This window comes from Lepidochelys kempii, chromosome 12, assembly GCF_965140265.1.
Source record: "Lepidochelys kempii isolate rLepKem1 chromosome 12, rLepKem1.hap2, whole genome shotgun sequence".
NCBI classification, from domain to species: domain Eukaryota; kingdom Metazoa; phylum Chordata; order Testudines; family Cheloniidae; genus Lepidochelys; species Lepidochelys kempii.
Window position 1 is genome coordinate 32,525,879 of NC_133267.1, and position 19,659 is coordinate 32,545,537.

General features: G+C 44.1%; 1 protein-coding gene across 1 annotated transcript in view; it reads right to left on the minus strand.

Annotated features, from left to right (window-relative positions):
- The window catches only part of PKD1L3 (polycystin 1 like 3, transient receptor potential channel interacting), a 73,580-nt gene that overhangs the window by 7,370 nt on the left and 46,551 nt on the right, over positions 1-19,659 (minus strand). Inside the window, exons 22-40 of the mRNA XM_073308427.1 lie at positions 18,750-18,975; positions 17,975-18,168; positions 17,281-17,511; positions 16,345-16,446; positions 15,461-15,639; positions 15,039-15,185; positions 14,251-14,450; positions 13,853-14,070; positions 12,576-12,792; positions 11,680-11,846; positions 10,702-10,730; positions 10,416-10,647; positions 9,728-9,824; positions 5,953-6,093; positions 5,024-5,209; positions 3,651-3,978; positions 1,676-1,809; positions 1,428-1,555; positions 653-813 (exon numbers count right to left, since the gene is read on the minus strand). Coding sequence (XP_073164528.1) covers positions 653-813; positions 1,428-1,555; positions 1,676-1,809; positions 3,651-3,978; positions 5,024-5,209; positions 5,953-6,093; positions 9,728-9,824; positions 10,416-10,647; positions 10,702-10,730; positions 11,680-11,846; positions 12,576-12,792; positions 13,853-14,070; positions 14,251-14,450; positions 15,039-15,185; positions 15,461-15,639; positions 16,345-16,446; positions 17,281-17,511; positions 17,975-18,168; positions 18,750-18,975 — 3,317 coding nt within the window. The remainder of the gene's footprint in view (positions 1-652; positions 814-1,427; positions 1,556-1,675; positions 1,810-3,650; positions 3,979-5,023; positions 5,210-5,952; positions 6,094-9,727; positions 9,825-10,415; positions 10,648-10,701; positions 10,731-11,679; positions 11,847-12,575; positions 12,793-13,852; positions 14,071-14,250; positions 14,451-15,038; positions 15,186-15,460; positions 15,640-16,344; positions 16,447-17,280; positions 17,512-17,974; positions 18,169-18,749; positions 18,976-19,659) is intronic.

The window sequence follows — 19,659 nt, forward strand, 5'->3', positions numbered from 1 at the left end:
GAGGGGTTTCTAGCAATAGGGCTGGAGCAGGATGGGTGAGGGGGGCATTCTTGGCTGAAGTAAGCCATCCTTCAAAAGCTTGGCTTTGAGAGAAGCCACTTATGTTTGTGTTTTGCTGCTTAAAGGGGCTGCACATTCGTTATGTTTGTTACTCTGTTTTGCAACAGAGCATACCACAAAGGTGTCTAAAATCTGCATGGGCCTGTTGAATTCTTCTCTGTTGTGACTGGTTTGTTATTAATTTCTGTCCTAGGATATTGCTGAGTCTGGCTTTGCTCTGAGCTCTTAAACAGTAGCCATGTACCTACCCAGGGTGGCTGCAGTGAGATGAGGGAAAGGCAGATGATACTAATATACGGCCTGCACCAGCAAGGCCCATCAGTTCCATATACACCATGTTAGGGGAGGTGGTGCTAATGCCTGCTGTCCTTCAGCGTTTCCCCAGGTGAGGTAGCTTTAATTTCTGTCACTGACATAAATCCAAGTCCTAAAATCCTTACACGGATTACATAATACAGCCATACAGATTCACTTCATCTACCAGTGAAATGTAGCTACCTCTGGAGAGCATATATCTCAGGCAGCAGAGGTGCTGGGAACACAAGGGAGGTACAAGCTAAAGCAGAGAAAGGCAGAGTCATGGAACATTTACTCATCCTTGTGATGCTGATAGTAGCTGATATCGCGTGCTCCCAGGATTGTCCTCTTCACAAACACTGATAGGGTGCTCCAGCTAATCAGTATAATGGCCAGCTCTAGCAGGTTCCACTTGCTGTGGAAATACCTCCATTTCAGAGCCCTCATGAGCTTTCCCTGTGAAAACAGGAGTTTCAGTTCCAACAGCCCTTGGCTAGAATCTCGGCAATATGACTGTATAAGTGAGCAGAGTAAATCAAATATATCACTGCCATGTTACTCTAACAAACTTTGATTCCATTCATTTCTGCTAAGGCTGCTGATCCAGCCCCCAGCTCTGCCTGGAGCTACAGACAGTTCAGTCCAACATTTGGGATTCAGATGGTCCCCTCTGCACAAGAAGAGATCCCTGCACATCTGCTCAACCAGTTCTTGTGCTGTTCTCTAGTTACCACCTTCTCAGCATGCACTCCAGTCAAGTGAAATCCCCCCTTTCCTTTATTTATTAAAGGTACAGGATCTGATTCAGACCTCACATTGGCAGGGGTGCTGGAACAATTTGTATAGTGGGAGTGCTGAGAGCCATTCAGCCAAACTGTAAACCCTGTATATAATGGAAACCACGTCAAGCCAGGGGGTACTGCTGCACCCCCAGCATGCCTACTTCCAGCACCTATGTCAGGAGCAACACCAATGAAGTGGTTTGAATTACACTGATGTAAAACCCTTGTTGTTGAGATCAGAATCGGATCTAGTGACACATGGCAACTGAAGCTTCTGCTCGGTTTTACCTGTGCTACCATGTAGTAGATGACAAATAGGAAATAAATCACTTCTGCTGCAACAACAAAGATGTGCAGACCATCTGTGTAGGGGTAGAGCCGGATGCTCTGCAGTTCTGCATGCGTGAAGAAGGCCCCTGAAAAAATAAAGCTGTGTTCAGCTCTCAGCTCTTTTGAAAATTCCTCCCTGAGTCTGTTCCTTGTTGTATACTGCAGTGCAAGAGCTGAAAGTGCTAGAATTGAAAGTGGGCTCTTACCTAATGCGTTTGTTTCAAACATCAGGCTTATAATACAGAACAGGTTCACATTGGCATTGTAGACTGTAAATTCAACAAATACTGCTCTTGTGAAGGTGTCCAGCCAGACGTTGTTGAAGAGATATTGGAGAATTCTGCCAAAGAGTGCACAAAAGAGAGAGTGACTAATCACTTTTGACTCATATTAGAGGTGTGTGGTGTTACATGAGGAGTAGAAGTGTTTGGAAACTACATACAGAAAGTGGGAACAAGAGGCAGGGACTTTCAAAGGACACCTGAAGTGTAAGTCCAAACAGGGAGGAATTTCTCTGTCCCTCTATGGACTACACTACACAATTAGTCTAGTGCTTTTACTCTCCTATGAAGCTTCAGGTGTTGGCTAGTACTGAAGCCAAGATACTGGCTGGATCAGTCACCCAGCCTGGCAAGGCAAAAGCTAAGTTCCTATGCAGCTATCTCCAACAACATCTAATTTACCTGTAGGCAAATAGGTACACGTGGGTTTCCAACACTGGTGGACACTATTTCCTGTTGGTAATACACAGGGCCCTTATCTGCCAACTTGTCTCCAAGCCTTGGGTCCCAAGGCCTCCATTTTCTGTTATTTCATTCCTAGAAGCAATCTCTGTTGTTATTCACAAACACAGTACTGTAGATTGTTTCCTGTAATGGACAATTCACTCCATCTCTAACTATGGCTAGAGGGTGGATATAATGATTGTATAATGACGCAAGGAGCTTGGCTTGTTTAGCCTAACTTAAAGAAGGTTGAGGGGAGATATGATTGCTCTCTATAAAAATATCAGAGAGATAAATAGCGGAGAGGGAGAGGAATTATTTAAGCTCAGTACCAATGTGGACACAAGAACAAATGGATATAAACTGGCCACCAGGAAGTTTAGACTTGAAATTAGATGAAGGTTTCTAACCATCAGAGGAATGAAGTTTTGGAATAGCCTTCCAAGGGAAGCAGTGGGGGCAAAAGATCTATCTAGCTTTAAGATTAAACTCGATAAGTTTATGGAGGAGATGGTATGATGGGATAACATGATTTTGGTAATTAATTGATCTTTAAATATTCATGGTAAATAGGCCTAATGGCCTGTGATGGGATGTTAGATGGGGTGGGATCTGAGTTACCCAGGAAAGAATTTTCTGTAGTATCTGGCTGGTGAATCTTGCCCATATGCTCAGGGTTTAGCTGATCGCCATATTTGGGGTCGGGAAGGAATTTTCCTCCAGGGCAGATTGGAAGAGGCCCTGGAGTTTTTTGCCTTCCTTTGTTGCATGGGGCACAGGTCACTTGCTGGAGGATTCTCTGCTCCTTGAAGTCTTTAAACCACGATTTGAGGACTTCAATAGCTCAGACATAGGTGAGGTTTTTCGCAGGAGTGGGTGGGTGAGATTCTGTGGCCTGCGTTGTGCAGGAGGTCAGACTAGATGATCATAATGGTCCCTTCTGACCTTAGTATCTGTGACTCTATGAATCTATGAAGAGCATAAACACTGAGGAGGGAAATGAAAAGCATAGGGTTGACCAAGAAGATCTTACTAAGACGAACATGAGCAGGGGAAGATTAGGCTGAAAGATTAGGCTGAAATATTTCCTAACAATGGCATCCAGTTAAACTATGCAATGATCTGTCAACAGAAGAGGTAGAAAACCTATTGCTTTAAACATTGAAAAGTAGACTAAACCAAATGCTGGAGTGTGCGGAAGAGGGAGTAATGTTGCACTGAGTGGGAGGAAGTACTAGGTCTTTTCCAGCTCTAATTTTTTTGATTGTTTAGTAATTGCTTGTGTAAATCTGGAATCCATGTGCATGCACATAGTTCTAATCTTAGAAAATCAGGTTATAATCCTGAATTAGATTTTGGTTAATACATGATCTAACACATGGTGACAATAGACATAAAACATGAATCAAATCAAAATCACAACAGTAGCAAAACCCAAATACAATAAAAATGCTACCTGGTTGCATTCTTTGGATCAGTTCCCAAGTGAACCACATATCCTCCTCCCCTATAGATGGCAAGTTTGCCCCACACTGGATGCCCTCTAAGTTTGGACTGGCTCTGATATTTCCATGCAGAAGTCAAGGCAGAGGAGTTATCGAAGGCTGAGATATTCCAGTGTTCCCCATAGTCTGACGTGTCTTCCGCTTGGGGAGAATACGTAGCATGGCATTCTTGGACTGAGCCTTGCAGTTTGGGAGCTATCGGGCAGGTGTTCCCCTTCACTCTCACTTGACGAATTCGGGCACTGCCTACCAACTTGGAGTTGCCATCTGTAATGAAGCCTAAAAGAGTTATGTAGAAGAGTCAGTGTTGACATTATGGCAGGCTCAATAATCACCATAGTCTCAACTCCCATTTATTCCTCACTGAAAGATTGTTTTTTGTCTTGTTTATTATTTGATTCTGTTTCTTAAATAAAACAAAACCAATGTGAATTTAATCCTCAAGAAAACAAAGAAAACTTGGTTTGAGTCAGGCATAATGTAATAATAAGAGCTAATTCTTATTTAGAGCTTTTCATCCATAGATGTCAAAGTATTTCACAAGCAGTCAGTATCATTATCCCCATTATAGAGCTGAGGAAGCTGAGGGTCAGAGAGGGGAAGCAACTTGTCTAAGGTCACCACCTAGGCAAGAGCCAGGAATAGAACCTAGAACTCATGAGTCTTGGTCTATTGTATCAAAGTTACCCTACACACAACTCTGCCAACGCACTTCAATAGCACAGAGACACTTTGGAGCACCAAAAATGGGCTGAATGTATGTTCTGGGATTTGCCCTGATGGGGAGCAGGACGAGAACCCCAATACTTGTATTCATTGGTGACCTAAGCCACGAGCACAGATCTGGGGGAAAAGCTGGTAGTATCACTCCTGCCATCTAGCTCTTTGGCCTTGTTTTAAATGACAGAAGCTCATGGAAAAACCATCAGACATATATTTTAGTACAACACTAGACACAGATTATGTAACGTTACAATAAGACACAGATCTTGTACATTACATAAAAAAGTTAATTAAAGTATCAGGACAAAATCAACTTGAGGCCATTCTACTGACTTCCATGGAGTTACACCAGAGATGAATTTGGCCCATTGTGTTTAAATGCACAGTCTGAGTTGTATCCATTCAGCTATGCAGATATTGATCAGCTGATAGGGTAATGTACTGGATGACACTAACTTGTGTAAATTATCAGGACACCAGACTTGGACCCTAATGTCCCTCCCCAGAAGCCCAATACACATGGACAAGTTGGGGGCATGCACAAAAGTCAGAGTTTTGAATGCCAAGTCAAACAATGTGAAATCCAGTCAGAACTCTGCACCTTGATATGAGCCATATAACTTGTTGACTAAGGTAGTTCTTGCCCATGTGAAGAAGTCCTGATAAGAGTAGATATCCCGAAACCCATCCGTAAAGCTGCTTTCAATGTGTTTGTTCAGGTAGTAGGAATTGGGATCTCTTTGTCCATAGGCAACCAACAGTAGCATCCATAAAAATCCCAGGTAGGCTGGAAAGAACAGCAAATATGCTTTTAGGTTAGAATTGATATCGTTCGTCAAGTACAGAACAACATGACAATTATTGCTATCACTTAGTATTAGGCTAAGAAGATGTCTAGAAAAATTTCTTTCTCTGGACTATATCAGATCAGTGTTGAATTTACATGGGTTGGCTTAGACTGTTGTGTCTTTCCCACATCACATCAGTCAGAATCTGAGTAGGGTTCAAGAAAAGAACAGACAAATGGATAGGACACCAGCAGTAACTCAGGTTATAAAAAGGACCTGAGGCTCAAAGATGCTCTCAGTGAAATCAAGGCAATTTTTTTTTCTTTGCCTTCAGAGGGAGGAAGAATGGCGCCTAGGATAGTAACTATGAGTAATTCTTGCTCACAGGAAGGAGCAAACCCATCTTCTCCCAGCTACTAACTTCCTTCATCCTCTCCCTCGGCCTTCTTCATAAACTCTCACACTCCTCTGGCCTGTTCTCTTAAAATACAAGCAAGCTGTGTTCACCCCTTCCTCAGAAAACCCACCTTTAACCCCACTGGCATCGCCAGCTATTACCCCATTATCGCTTTCACCCTCTGAATGCACTATTTACAATCCATATATCCAATAGGTATGCCTGTGTAAAGCTCTCCCTTCCCCACCCAAGGAGTCCAGCAGGATAATATTAGCACTGATTTGCAAACACATGAAAGAGCTTTGTCACTAAAACAAGAAGATCATCTGTGGGCAGATTGCAGACCCAGTATTTCTCTGATTAAGGCAAACGCTTTCTGCTCCTTGATGTGATTGTTCTTCATTCTCTGAATGTCTGTGGCAGGGGGTGGCTGGTAGATGTTGCTTCTGCTATCCCTTCGAGCTCCAAATAGAGGGTTTGAGTCGCCTGTGTGCAAGAGCGATAAAAGCCAACATGTCAGTAGCTCCTCCAAGTCCTACTTTTTATTTTTAGGGAACCCCAGCCATTTCAGGGAAACATTTTTAGTTATACAGGGTTTCTCATCCGGGGTGGGGGAGACTAACCCTGGGCTGGGGCAACAGGCTAGTTCAAAGGACAATGGAGGTGAAGGGCTGAGGAAAGGATCAGTGCTGGGGGAAAACTACCAGATCCACATGCTGCTACTTCTTCAGGTAAAGTGACCAGTCTGAAAGTTGCTGACTTTCCATTCACGCTCCCACTGTGTCCCTTATGTAGATAGCTGTGTGGGCAGCTTATAAACACGGGGCTGCAGGCTCAGGCCACAACCCAACAGTCCAGGCTTCTCTTCTCTGCTCCCACGGCTCTCAGCCCAGCCTGGGGTGGCTCCAAAGGATGCCCCACCCCAACAGATCCAATGCCCAACAGCATGAAGCCTTCTGCTGAGTGAGAAAAGTCAGCAAAAAACATGCAGAAGAGCAAAAAAGAAAAAAATAGATAAAAATAAGAAATGACAAATAGGAACAAAGGGAGGGGGGAGAGAGAAGGGCCAGAAAGGAAATGGCTCTGTCTACCAGCCTACGCCAGCCCACAGAGGTAGGGGGTAGGCAGCATGTCCCCAGTCTTTGTGTCCTGTGCAGTTAGTACAATGGGGCCGGGGTTAGCAGCACAGGCTTCAAAGACAGCTGGGAAGGTCGGGGCCTTGGTCCCAGCCCCTTTCAGCACAGGGCAGCAGATTCTGCCATTCCAGTCCCTGTGTGCACTCCCGCAGTGCCTCTGCGAACTGCCAGGAGAGCGTGTCCCCCAGCACCCATCTCACACAGCAGTAAATGGTAAAGCCATGGGAGAGACCCTCAGCCAGTGTAAATTGTCATAGTCCCATCAGAGTTCACTGAGCCAAGACAATTTCCACCCACTGAGGTTCTGCCCCACACTCTGGCCCAGAGCGTATGTACATACGGTACATACATGCAGACACTTACACGGTATATTTATACATGTATAACTAAGCCTAGCAGCAAAGGCTGAACATCCAGAAAATGAAAAATAATGGAAACTTACCGACTAGCTAGGACAAGGAACCGAGGATTTTAGCTCAAACAGGCTACAAATATCAAGTACCATAAATGATTTAACACCCATCTGGGTTGTAAGAAGGGGAAAAAGAAGATTCAGATGAAGAGAAAGATAAAAATAGATCCCAACACAATGGGGAATGACCTGCGCACAGCTTGCAGGGCTGATCACAGGCAGCAGGATTTACACTTCAGAAAGATACAGGGAAGCCTGGCAGACGTCCAGTCCAGTGCCGGAAATTGTAAGAGGGTTGGTGCATTTGCTACAGCAAAAGGCAATTTTCCAGGTGAAAACTGCTTCCTCTACCCACTGAACCCCCCTTCCCCACCTGGTGAATAAATTAAAGCAGGCCTAGAACTTGCTGGCCTCTTAAGATCCGGCTGAAAGAAAATAGCAAATCAAACACAAAGCCCCTCTCTCTGGGGAATAGCACCATTTCCTTCATTCTACCAGTTTGGGAGGTCCACGACTCCTTACTGGGATGTCTTTCTTGTGATATATTGGGGAGGGAGTGTGATGGGGTATATAAACCCTGCTCAGTGATGGAAGGGGTTTAAGAGTTGCCTTGGGGAAGGCTGGCTTTGCCCCTCGGCCCTGTCAGTCATGTCAAGGGTGGAATAAGGTCTTAAAAATGGGAAGTTCCCAGCAGTAGCAGAACAGCTCTAGGAGAGAGTCCAGGGTGGTTCTACGCTCGCAGAGGAGACTCCTGGAAGCTTTTGGGGGGATCTGCCCTTGGGAAGGTCATTTACCAGCTCCCCTCTGCCCCCGCCCCATGCTTATAAGGAGACAGCAACCCCGGGTGTACTGGCTGGGTAAGATAGGTCCAGCAAGCCCCAAGCCCTTGTCCCCTTTTGAGATTAGAGAATCTGAGAGTAGCCAAAGGGACTAGGGGAGTGAGAGTTAAGAGCCCCGTCCTCATCAACACAAAGAGACTATGTAACCCAATTTGTCTCATTGGGCCTCCTACTTAGGCAAACGGAGGTGTCCTAAGGACTCTTCAGGATCTGCTCAGTAGGAGGTGCCTATCAGAAGCCTGAGAACTGTGGTAACGAGTTCTAGTATTAAGGCAGTACTCTGCACACTGGACAATGGAGCTCCCCACTAACTACAATACATTTTATTTATACACACTATTTAAATAAAGTGTAGTAAGGCCACATGAGCCACCAGTTGCATTATGAGAAATGTAGCACATTAGTTCCATCTTGGGTAGAACAACAGTTGAGAAGTGAAACCAGTAGTAAACTAAGGAGTTACATATAATGGCAAGGAAGAACATGTAGGGAACTTGTCTAAGATAGAAGCTGGGTTTTATTGATATTTTTGCAGGCCCGGGTTTACAAAATCTAGTGAAAAGTGCAGCATATCACCCTGTGCATTTTCATTAAGTTGTGGAGTTGTTGTGGAGTTTGTTGCAAAACAACCCATGATATAAACATTGGGAAGTTAGCACAGCACTAATGTAAATTGCATTGTGTTCAGGAATGGAAAGCTGTGTGCATTCTTTCTTCCATATGCAATTTTGTTTTTTATATTTTGGATAAGAGCTGAATCATTTAAATTGGTTTCTTCATATATGCATCTCTCTGAAATCCTACTCCATTATTTTAGTTCTTAAGTTTTCAGCTAGTCTGCTAAATATTATTCCCTTCTTTTGAATTCTGTTACTTGGATATTGAAACTGTAACTGAAGTTTGCAGCATGCAGGTGAGAGTGCGGGAGGCAATAGCAGTCAGCCATAGCAACAGGACCCATTCACGGTTCTTGGTCTACTACTACTAAGAATGAGAACATTGTTCATTCCCACTTCTGAGAGGGGACAGAGCAAGTGATGGTGGGGAGGAAGGGTCTGACATCAGAGTCCTGAAAGTAGACGAGTCCCAAATAATAGGATTAAACCCATCCAGTTACAAGGGCAATCTCACAACAGTGCTAGGTCAAAGGGGTGTGAATTGAGATATAGAAGAAAGACCCATGGGGATAGACAGTTCTTTTTGATCCAAGATTTTTCCTTTTCTGGTTCTGTGGCCCTCCTGTTATGTGCTATGTAGAGTTTCTTCCTAAGAAAACGTATGATCAGGTTTTATGCTCTCCTTTTCATTGTGCCTACAGCAGCTTTTCTGTACTCCAATAGATTTTTATGCTCTAAACATTCAAAAGGGCCCTAAAGCTGCCCTCACGGGGCACCTGAGAATTCCTCAAGCAAGGGGAAATCCCTAACTAACAGAACCAATGTAGCTGCTTACCCCTCCTCCCCCCAATCTAGAGGGCATGTTGGAGACATGCTCAGGGGAAATTATGGAGCTAGATCCGCTGGGCACTCCAGGGGTCCCTGGCCTGTGTTGTTATTAGCTGGTGTAAATTAGAGCAGCTGGTCTAGGGATCAGGAGCAGACAAAGGTTATAGGCGGTTGGTCACATTTGTCCATCTTGACCATATGCATGAATAAAGCACTTCAAAGTCTCAGATAAGACATTTCACATTAATTAATTAGTCCCCACATGTTTTACATCTGACACACAATTACCTGGTGCAGACAGAGGTCCAGCAATAGCAGTGTTTTCCTCGTCTTCATGCTCCACCTTCTTCAGAACCAGAGCGAAGAAAGCAGCAAATCCCAACACCTGGAAGACATTAGCTATTTGTTCAGAGTCTGCACATTCTGCATGAGGAGAGGTCTAGACCTTGCCTTAAATGCTTGTCTCTGATCCATGCACTGCAGATTGGGGAGGAGAATTTTGCCTTTTAATTTGCTCTATAAACACAGGCTAATTCCATGAACAAGAAATCAGAAAGAGAGTGGACCCCAAGATGCTGTGTGAATCCCACTAAATGTGATTGGTTTTTGCCTCTGGCCATACCTTTCCCACTGGAAACTTTTGTCAGCCGATGAAGTGAGCTGTAGCTCACGAAAGCTTATGCTCAAATAAATTGGTTAGTCTCTAAGATGCCACAAGTATTCCTTTTCTTTTTGCAAAATAAGAATGAAATGAAGCTAACGGGAACAAGATTCCTGCCAAGACAAATCAACACGACATTATAACTCAATTGTAACAAAACCCCTAACTTACAGGAAGGATCTCTTGCTTAAGAGCTCTGTCCTGCAGTCCTTTTGAATGTAAAACTCAAGTTCACTTCAATGGGAGTGATGTGCCTGAGAGGGCTGCAGGATCAACCCTTCCCTAGCCAGTGTTTTGTATTGATAGTGACCTTACTTTTAAGGGCTGTGTGATGAATAGACTTTCAAAGAAGGAGATGGCCACGGAGATCAGCCACTTGATGGAGTTCTCCTTGCCATAATGTAGCCCGTAAAGCATGGTGAAGAATCCGGACACACCACTGGTGGCAGCTATGAGAAACCAGCCAATGAAAACAAACCACCAGGGCAAGCCTTTGAAAGAGGAACCTTTCTTGCCATCCCCAGAGAAACTTGGAGTGGGGGAGCACCTGGAGAGTCAACCATCGTGAGAAAGTCATTTTACCGGTGAGACAGAAGCAAACCACAAATAAGACAAAATAAAGTGCAAACTCTGGACTTAACAGGGATAAGAAACACCTTATGTGAAAGTCAGATTTTAAAAACTATTAACTATTTTCAAATAATTTTGACAGATACAATGATATAAATAGTATTCAGAAAGTGGCAAAAACAGGTACACAAATCACAGGTATACAGATACAAACAGGCATATAGATATAAGATCAAAGCACATTTTATGGGCTTTATTTCTAAAACCCCAGAATAATAGGATTTCTAATGTAAATGCTGACAGACCCACCACTACATTGTGGCTGTTGGATGCCCCTATAAAAAAGGGCTTAGAGACCATGAAGAGTAGCATCACTAAATTGTTGAATACTTCCTACTTAAAAATCAGATTTTTCTGACCCATTTCTGTCTCTGTTGTTTGTTAACAGGTTTCCACACATCCATTATTTTACAGACCCTTGAGCACTTTGGAGCTCAGAGCTTGTCCTCAGCTCTTTACTATAATGTTTTACTACATTGGAACATTTAGTTTTGGAGGTATAAATGTATAAACCAGTGGTTCCCAAACTAGGGGTGCTGCTTGTTCAGGGAAAGCCCCTGGCGGTCCGGGCCGGTTTGTTTACCTGCCGCATCTGCAGGTTTGGCTGATCGCAGCTCCCAGTGGCCGCGGTTTGCTGTTCTCGGCCAATGGGAGCTGCAGGAAGCAGCTTGGGAACCACTGGTATAAACAAAAGAGTGATGAGTTGCCCCTACATCTCTAGTATGCAGTAATCATTCAATTGAAATTCCCTTGCTGCTCCTCCAAGAGTGTTTATACAATTATCAAGGAGTCATCAGATGGTAATGACTTTCAATCACCACCAGCTTGGGCTGGATTTGAACCAGTGACCTGCATCTACGTATACCAATGATGAGAGTGATTGTTACCTCTCACTGATGGATCCTGAAGAGCAGAGGTGGCTTTCCAGGAGGCTTTTCATGTGCTGGACCTGCCTAACAGCTTGGACGTAACTCTGAGTCTTCTGGAATTTATGAGGTCCCAGTAATTCCAACTCCATCTCCACGTGCTGGAGTTGCATGTACAAGTAGCGGTTGTAGTCACTGTGTTTCAGCCTTTCACCCATTCCTTTCTCTGGAGTTGGGCTTCTTGTTTTTTCTCCAGGAAGTGGGGGAGGGCGGGAAAAGGGAAATAAATGAGGTTGCTCATGGAATAAAGTGTGAATAAGAGTGGCAGAATCAGGGCCTAGGATTTTCAGGGCGGGGAATTACACTGAAGGTGATGCACATCTATGGTGACTGCTAATACTAATAATCTAGCTTTCATAACTTATACAACCATGTAGCAGTAGCATTCTCCTCACATCTGGCAAACAATATTTTATGACAATAACCTCAGATCCTCAACAGATGAGTCCAAGACCAAACATCCTTGTTCATAGGCTACCTGTGCAGTCTGTAACTGCATAAATCTATTGAAAAAGCCAATGGCAAACTGGGATTGCAATCATTGGGGCAATTTACAGACTAAGTTAATAATCAACGTGAGCCCTGGTGGCAGAATCAAGCCCTGAGTTGGAACTGGAGGGGACAACAGCACAGAGAGAGGAAGGATGAGGGAAAGGACAACATGATTATGGAATCACTGAGACATGAGGCTCTTGATGCTACATGGACACTGACTCGTCATAAACACCGAAAAGCCTGCATTGGTTTTAAAAGCAGGACAGCTGAGAGCCACCATTCACTCTACCGCAAAGGAAACAAAGTATTTACACTGAACTGTCCTTAACTCAAAATGAAGTAAGAGAGTGGTCCTCATATCTAGCGATTGCGGTGGCTTCACTTACAGGCATTTCTGTGAGGCTTTTCTTAGCTTGCGATTTACCTTGTATATCTACAGACCCTAGTGTGATGATAATAGGATCATCCTTCTTTTTACTCTCATCATAAAACTCTTGCCCAGCTCTGTTCTGCTGGCAGATGATATCCTCAACCAAGGCCAAGAGTGTGTTGATGTCAGTAGATTTTCCAGGGTCTGTTTCTGAGGAGGGTAGCGGAGTCTTCAGGGTTTTAAACAGTGAATTGGCAATTCTCCTGATATCCTGGAAGATGCAGCAACAGCATGGCAGTCACCTAGTGGCTCTGGTTACTTGCACTGATGTAGTTTAAAACCATGGTAAGCTTCACTGGTGGGTGTACCACATCTACAATGGGGGTTTGCACTGATTCTGTAGCTACAGTGCTGCCCCCGTGTGGATAAGGCCTTAGACTCTCACAGGCTTAGACAGTCCCATGGGACAGCCCTGATCTGACAGGTTTAAGTCCAACAATATAAGCTTGCAGGATGTGAAAATACACACAATTCACCAGGGCTGGGGAGTCTATTCTATTCTATATAGGTTCTTATACCATGCTCATCATGACAGGAGTGGAGTGCCTTTCAGTTGTGCATTAAGCAACATGACTACACATATGTCTCATGTTGTTAGTTGTATCATGGGAACAAATGTTATCCATTTCTTTGATGTTAGACTGTGACCACACAACACAGTGATATTAGTCCCTCAGTACATACCCATAAGGCTCCATATCTGCCTAGGGAGGTACATGAAATCAGCGAGAGTCCCCTACATGGAGAATTTGACCCTGACAATGGTAATCCTAGCTAAGTACCCCTCATTCTTTAATCCCATCCTTCAGAGTCAAGAGGACCTCTAACAAAGAGACACCCCCTCAGTGAATGTTTTGCTTATTACTTAAGGAATTATGAAGCACATCTGGTACAGGACAAAATAGTGCTTTCTTGCCACACATAAAGAAAAGGAGTACTGGTGGCACCTTAGAGACTAACCAATTTATTTGAGCATAAGCTTTCGTGAGCTACAGCTCACTTCATCGGATGCTGTAGCTCACGAAAGCTTATGCTCAAATAAATTGGTTAGTCTCTAAGGTGCCACAAGTACTCCTTTTCTTTTCGCGAATACAGACTAACACGGCTGTTACTCTGAAACTTGCCACATATAGTAAACAGTGAGTTCATGCTGGTGCACACAGCCACCAGCAGGGGGCAGTGCACTGTATTTTATACACCGTTGGGGCAGATCAGTACTCTCAACCATTTCCCTGTAACAGTCCATGCGCAGAGGGACTTGCCTTTATCACAGCCTCAGGGGTGAGTGTGATGCTCTGGATTGCCTGAGGGGGAGGGGGCAGATTTGGAGACACTCGGCCACTTTTCCCTGGTTTCTTCTCCTTCTGCTCCTTGGTCACCCGGGATCGGATGTTCCTGAAGATCTGCACGATGAGCAGGTTGATGGGGAACATGAGGAGGGAGCTCTCGAAGCCGATCATCACCTCCTGCCATGTGAACTCGATCTTACCTGCCATCGTCAGGCAGAGAGGAAGGGTAAAAATAGTCCCAGAGCAAAGTGAAAATGCCAGACTTAGAGCCCCTCCCCTTTGGAAAAACCTTGTTGCTGAGTGATCCCCCAATGAAACTGCTTCCTGGCTCTGTGTCTCCCCTTCCCCCCTGCCCAGCCCGAGCAGTCACTCAGCCTTACCTAAGTCCATTTTCTGCTCAGCTGGGTCCTTCGGCACCCCCCAGAACATGATACTGGTCAGCATGGTGCAGAGCAGCAGGGAGAAGCAGCACGACACTCTCTGAGCTCGCGTGAAGGTGCTTCGTGGGGAGCGGTTGAAAATCGAATACCAGATATGCCCGTCCTGGAAACCCTTGGAAGTCTTCATGAAAAACAGGTTACTGGGAAGAAGGAGGGGGATGCAAGGAAGTGCTTAGAAAGGAGAGGGGGAAAGAGAGATCAGTTTGGGTCCCCACCCTGGCTGACACCTCTAAGTGCTCCCACAATACAGATTTTAAATAACAATGAGATGACACTCAACAGGATTCTCATTGTTTGGGTTGTGTGAGATGGTCGTGTTAGCACTGGATATAGCCAAGTCCCCCAAAATCCACGAGACCAATGCCTTTTGCAGAGGCCTAAAAGGTAGCTCCTGTCCCTGTAATTGTAGGGTGAGGACCAAATACATCAAAAGCAATTTCTGTTAGTCTGTCAGGGAAAAAACATAGTAAAGCGGATTTGGCGCTGGGGTTTGTACTGGGTACTTCCAACTGTCTTTCTCCCCTCTCCTCAGTGTTTGCAGAGCAGTAATACCACACTTTAACAGTCAGACGCAGCTAAGCAGTCCTCACTCTGGCTCTGGTCCAAAGTCCATTGAAGTCAAGGCTGAGACCTCATTGACGTTAAAGGGCTTTGGGTTAGGCCCTCTTTGCATCCCTTCTTTTTTCAAATGGATTGCTGCCAATAACCAAACTCAAGGCAGAAGTTACCTGAACTGCTTCATGTCCTGCTCAGTAGCAACTGGGAACACTTTGTCTAGGACACACTCTCCAACATCAATGGCCAGCCAAGAGTTACAGAGGAAATACCATTTCTGATCCTGAGCCAGATCATGGACCAGCACGCGATTCACATACCTGTGCCATAAAAATAAAGAACTAACTCATGTGGGGAAGACGCTATGGAATTCAGGTCACTGGAAGTGCAATTCACTGAGAGTTTGGGTGTCAGACTCTGACCCTTTGCCTGTCTGTGACTGAGCTTCTCCATCTGCAAAATGGAGATAACTCATTCCAACTTCCTAGGGTGGGGAGAGGATAAATACATGAATGTTTGACAAGTGCAACAGAAGGGCAAAGTGTTATCAGAAAGGATAATCTTCTGTCTCCTCATAGCCTCTCCCCTTGCTTACCAGGATGGACTGTCTCCTGAATTATCATGCCACAGTCGGATATGCTGCAGTTCCCCAAGAGGAAACAGGGTACAGAGCAGGAAAACATCCACTCCTCCACGCTCAAAGACTAGTGTGTCAGGGTCAGTCAGGTGGTGGGGTTCACTCTCTCCTTCGAGGCCGTAAAGCGTGAGAGTCACCTGAAAGACATACCGGATGAGTGTATTGATAATTGACAGCAAGGCACCATTTGTTTGCATTCATGGCTTGGACGTGGATACTTTGTATTGACATGGGTTCCAATCCTGAACTCCTTACTGAGCCTCTGTTCTGGCAAATTCCAACTGAAGCCAAGCTGCCCCCCAAAGGGACTTAGTGAAAACTGAGTCAGGAGCTCAGGCGTTGGCCTACAGTTGGCAGGATGCCACGACAGCCTTGCCATATCCTGTGAACTGAGTGTAATGGAAGCTGTCGCAGCTGCTGAGTAGCATAAGAGCAACTGCTCTTACGTCGTTGTGCATGTAGGGAGAGCTTCACTCATTCGGCCTGTTTTGCAGCAGAGTGAGTGAGGCTGCAGATCTAATCGTGCCCAGTGAATCCTCTGGACTTCCCCATTCCTCCTCCAGAGCCAGGCACTGCCTACTGCTGCTGTTACCTCTGCCGCCAGATCCAGAGGTCCCCTTCCCAGGCCTAGGGAGGGGAAGAGAAAACGCTTCATTACTTGCTTTTTCCCTTGGAGGAGCCAAAGCTCTCTTTGGTAGCCTGCTGGCTCCCTTACACGCTAGGTTTAAATATGACATGGTCAATTTCCTGATGAGACAAATGTTTCTGAAGCTGGAGCTCTATATGTTCACGGTCTATTAAACATTCAGAAGATACCTACAGATCTGTAATTCCATCAGTACCTTGGAGGTTGTGGCTGCCCCACGACGGTGCCCTGTAAAAACTGTCACAAGATAACGATACTGCGCAAAGGGGTCGTTATCCTCCAACACTGTGATCTTCACCTGGAAAGAGAGACAACACCACCAGGAGAATCCTATGAATGGTAAAATAGTAACAGTGCCTGGAGCAGGGCTTTCTCCAGGCTCCTGGATGGGAAATGTGACACGGTGCCATCTTGTGAACACTGAATATACCTAGCAGGAAGTGTGGAGGCAAGGGGAATAGGTAGGGCTGGTAGAAAATTTTTCGTCAAAATTGTTTTTTGATACAAAACTAGGTTTATGATGTAATTAATTTTTTTTTAAAAAGTCCACTTTCCATGGGAAATTTTGATTTTTGTTGTTGAAAAGCTGAATGTTTGAAAGCTGAGATATACTGGCCAAACCCCCAAATTTTTCAGTATTCAAATTTCTGCAGAAAGCCAAAATTTTCCATGAAATATTTAGACAAAAACTCTTTTGTTTTTGTCAGTATTTTCCACAGGACTTCCCCTCCATTTTTTGGCTATGTCTAGAAGTAGGCTAGAGAGAGACATAGAAATGAACAGCATTTGGGGACACCCTGAGTGATAAACTCAGTCTTGTGTTATATTCTTGATGTAAAAGTTTAATGAAAACAAACCACTAAAACTTTAGACTCCCTCCTTCTTCATGTATACTGTCGGGAACACACTGAAGATGACAGAGAAAGACATTACACAAAAATTACACAATCCAATGCTAGCTCTTTAATCACTCCTGGATCACAATCCCTTTAGGGAGAATTAGTGGCATCAGCTCCAAAGGGAGCTGACTGCTCGCTCTGTCCTAAGTGACTGCATTAATGTGACCACAGCAGAGCAGGCCAGACAGAGGGGAAATACTTCCTATCACATTATCTATTAGCACAATGCTTACTTTGGCATCATCCTGAATGTCTTTCCTTCTAGCCCAAATAGCCACCAGCACATACACAAGAAAGATACAGCCCACAGTTGTCACTACCACGGGGTTGTCCACAAATGTGCCAAAAAGCTCCGCTGTTTTGCTGACATCAATGGTGTTGGGCGTGACAAAGAAGGTGCTGCCAAAGAAGGTCAGGTGGTTGCAGAGACACTGGGTGCTGCTGGGGGTTGTTTTTGGACCTACCTGAAAGCCAAAGAATGATCATGTTCAAAACATTCTCAACTTTTGGCTTCAAAGTGTACAGCTTACTTACCTACCAAGCTAAAGAAACAGGAAAGCTAGCTGAGATAGGTGTGAAGCATTGTTATATGTAAGCAGATCCTACAAAATCCAGTAGAGGACAGTGATTCTAAGACCTAAGCGGAAGTGGGTATTATAGTACTAAACATAATCCATTCAAAATGCTTCAACCACTTCTCACTTAGAAGCACATCCTAGAGAAAACGTGTCTAAGTTCCCCTTTATATTGGACTAACCTGAGCTTCATGACCTTCTCCCATCCCAAATTGGTCTTGTTTCATGGTGCTATCAAGAGTTCAAAGAAACATGTTCACTCGTTTTAACAAATGTTATTGTTATCTAGGCTGGCTTTGAAATGTATTGAGGAAAGATCCATGACAACATTCTTCTGCTTCTCTCTACTTACATGGCACCCGTAGCTATTCCAGTTGCCCCGTAGCTCATCCCAGAACACACACTGTGATACAAAGGAAGTGACAGCTATGGTTAGATCACGGTTGGTTGTAGAATCCATTTCCATGTCTTGTTCCATCATGAGATAGTAAGTCCCTTCTCCGAAAATGAGTTCTTCTGGGCTAAGAACCCATGTGTTTGACTTATCTTGAACAGAAATATTTAGTTGCAGGCTATGTAAGAAAGCATTTGTTTCAGCAATGTACAGATATATTGTATACATGCCAATAAATAAATTAAATAGAATAACAGAACAGTTATCAGAACAACTGTCAGTATAGGTTATTATTCTGGTTAATTTATTAGGTTAATTATTCAAAGCACCTGTTCTTTGCTTCTGTTTGTGCATAGTGTTTACTAGAGATGGCCTGAACCAGGACACAGATTGGAACTCTTTCAGTCTTTGAGGCGGTTCATTGCCATTTACACATCCAAACTTCTGAGCTTGAGCTCATCTCTACAATTTATATTTGTTCTTATCTGTCAAAAATGTGGATGACAGCACTATATGTGAGAATTAAGGCCCAGATCCACAACGGTGTTTAGGATCCTAATTTCCATTTGAATCAGTGGAAGTTAGGAGCTTAAGTACCTCTGTGGATCTGGGCCTAAGAGCTCATATTGAGTGTGCTAAGCTTCTATTGGAAAGTGTGAGTTAAGGGTGCTCATGTAGTTTGCAGATGAGCCTAGAGTGCCCAGAATCAAATGTCCTCGGTAAATGATCTTACCTCCAGTGTTTTTCTTAAGGGGCAGATGAGCTTTCATATCATAGTTAGTCTCATTTGGATGGTAGCCATATCCCAAGTACAGTATTAGTGGAATATCCTGTTCAGTTTCCAGGTGGATCACTAGAGATGTATTTTCTGAGGTGACATTGACTTGGAGAGCACTAAAATTGCCCAGATTCAACAGGCTTCTGTCTTCCTGAGGTGCTGAAAGTCTTGGCAGCATTATCTATATTTGAACACAGAAATTCATTCCTAAAAATGTATGACAGTGCCTGGATCCTATTACATAGTAACACGATGTGGCTACATGCTAAGATCAAAGCACATTTTATGGGATTTATTTCTAAAAACCGTTTAATTTCTTCTTTCAAAACATACTGTGGGGAAAGCATTCCCAAGCAAATCCATCCTGGTGGACAGCTATCGTAAATAAGACTTCCCTATTGCATGCCTGCTCAAATGCAATTTGCTTGATACTTAGAACAAGCTTCTGAAAAGTCCATATGAACTCTACATTGGTTCATTTCAAAGCTCTTTTTGCTGAGTGCATACATGGGTTAGAGAGGAATGTGGGCAGGCTTGAAGTACATTTGCAAGTGTTCCATATGTGAGTTTTTAGGAAATGAATGGCATGCTACTCATCAAAACGATTCCAGACTGTGTCTTCCAGATGAGTAACAATACAGATACCTGCTAAATCTAAAGAGTTGAGATTATGGTCATCCTGAAACACAAATTGATATGTAAATGCATTGTTGAATGATTTAGGCATTAGTTTAATGATTTTACACACGGGCTAGGAGGCCTAGGAAATAGTAATATGGGCATGCAATATTGGGATGATAGAATCAAAGAAATGTAGGGCTGGAAGGGGCCTTAAGAGGTCATTAAGTCCATTGCCCTACCCCGA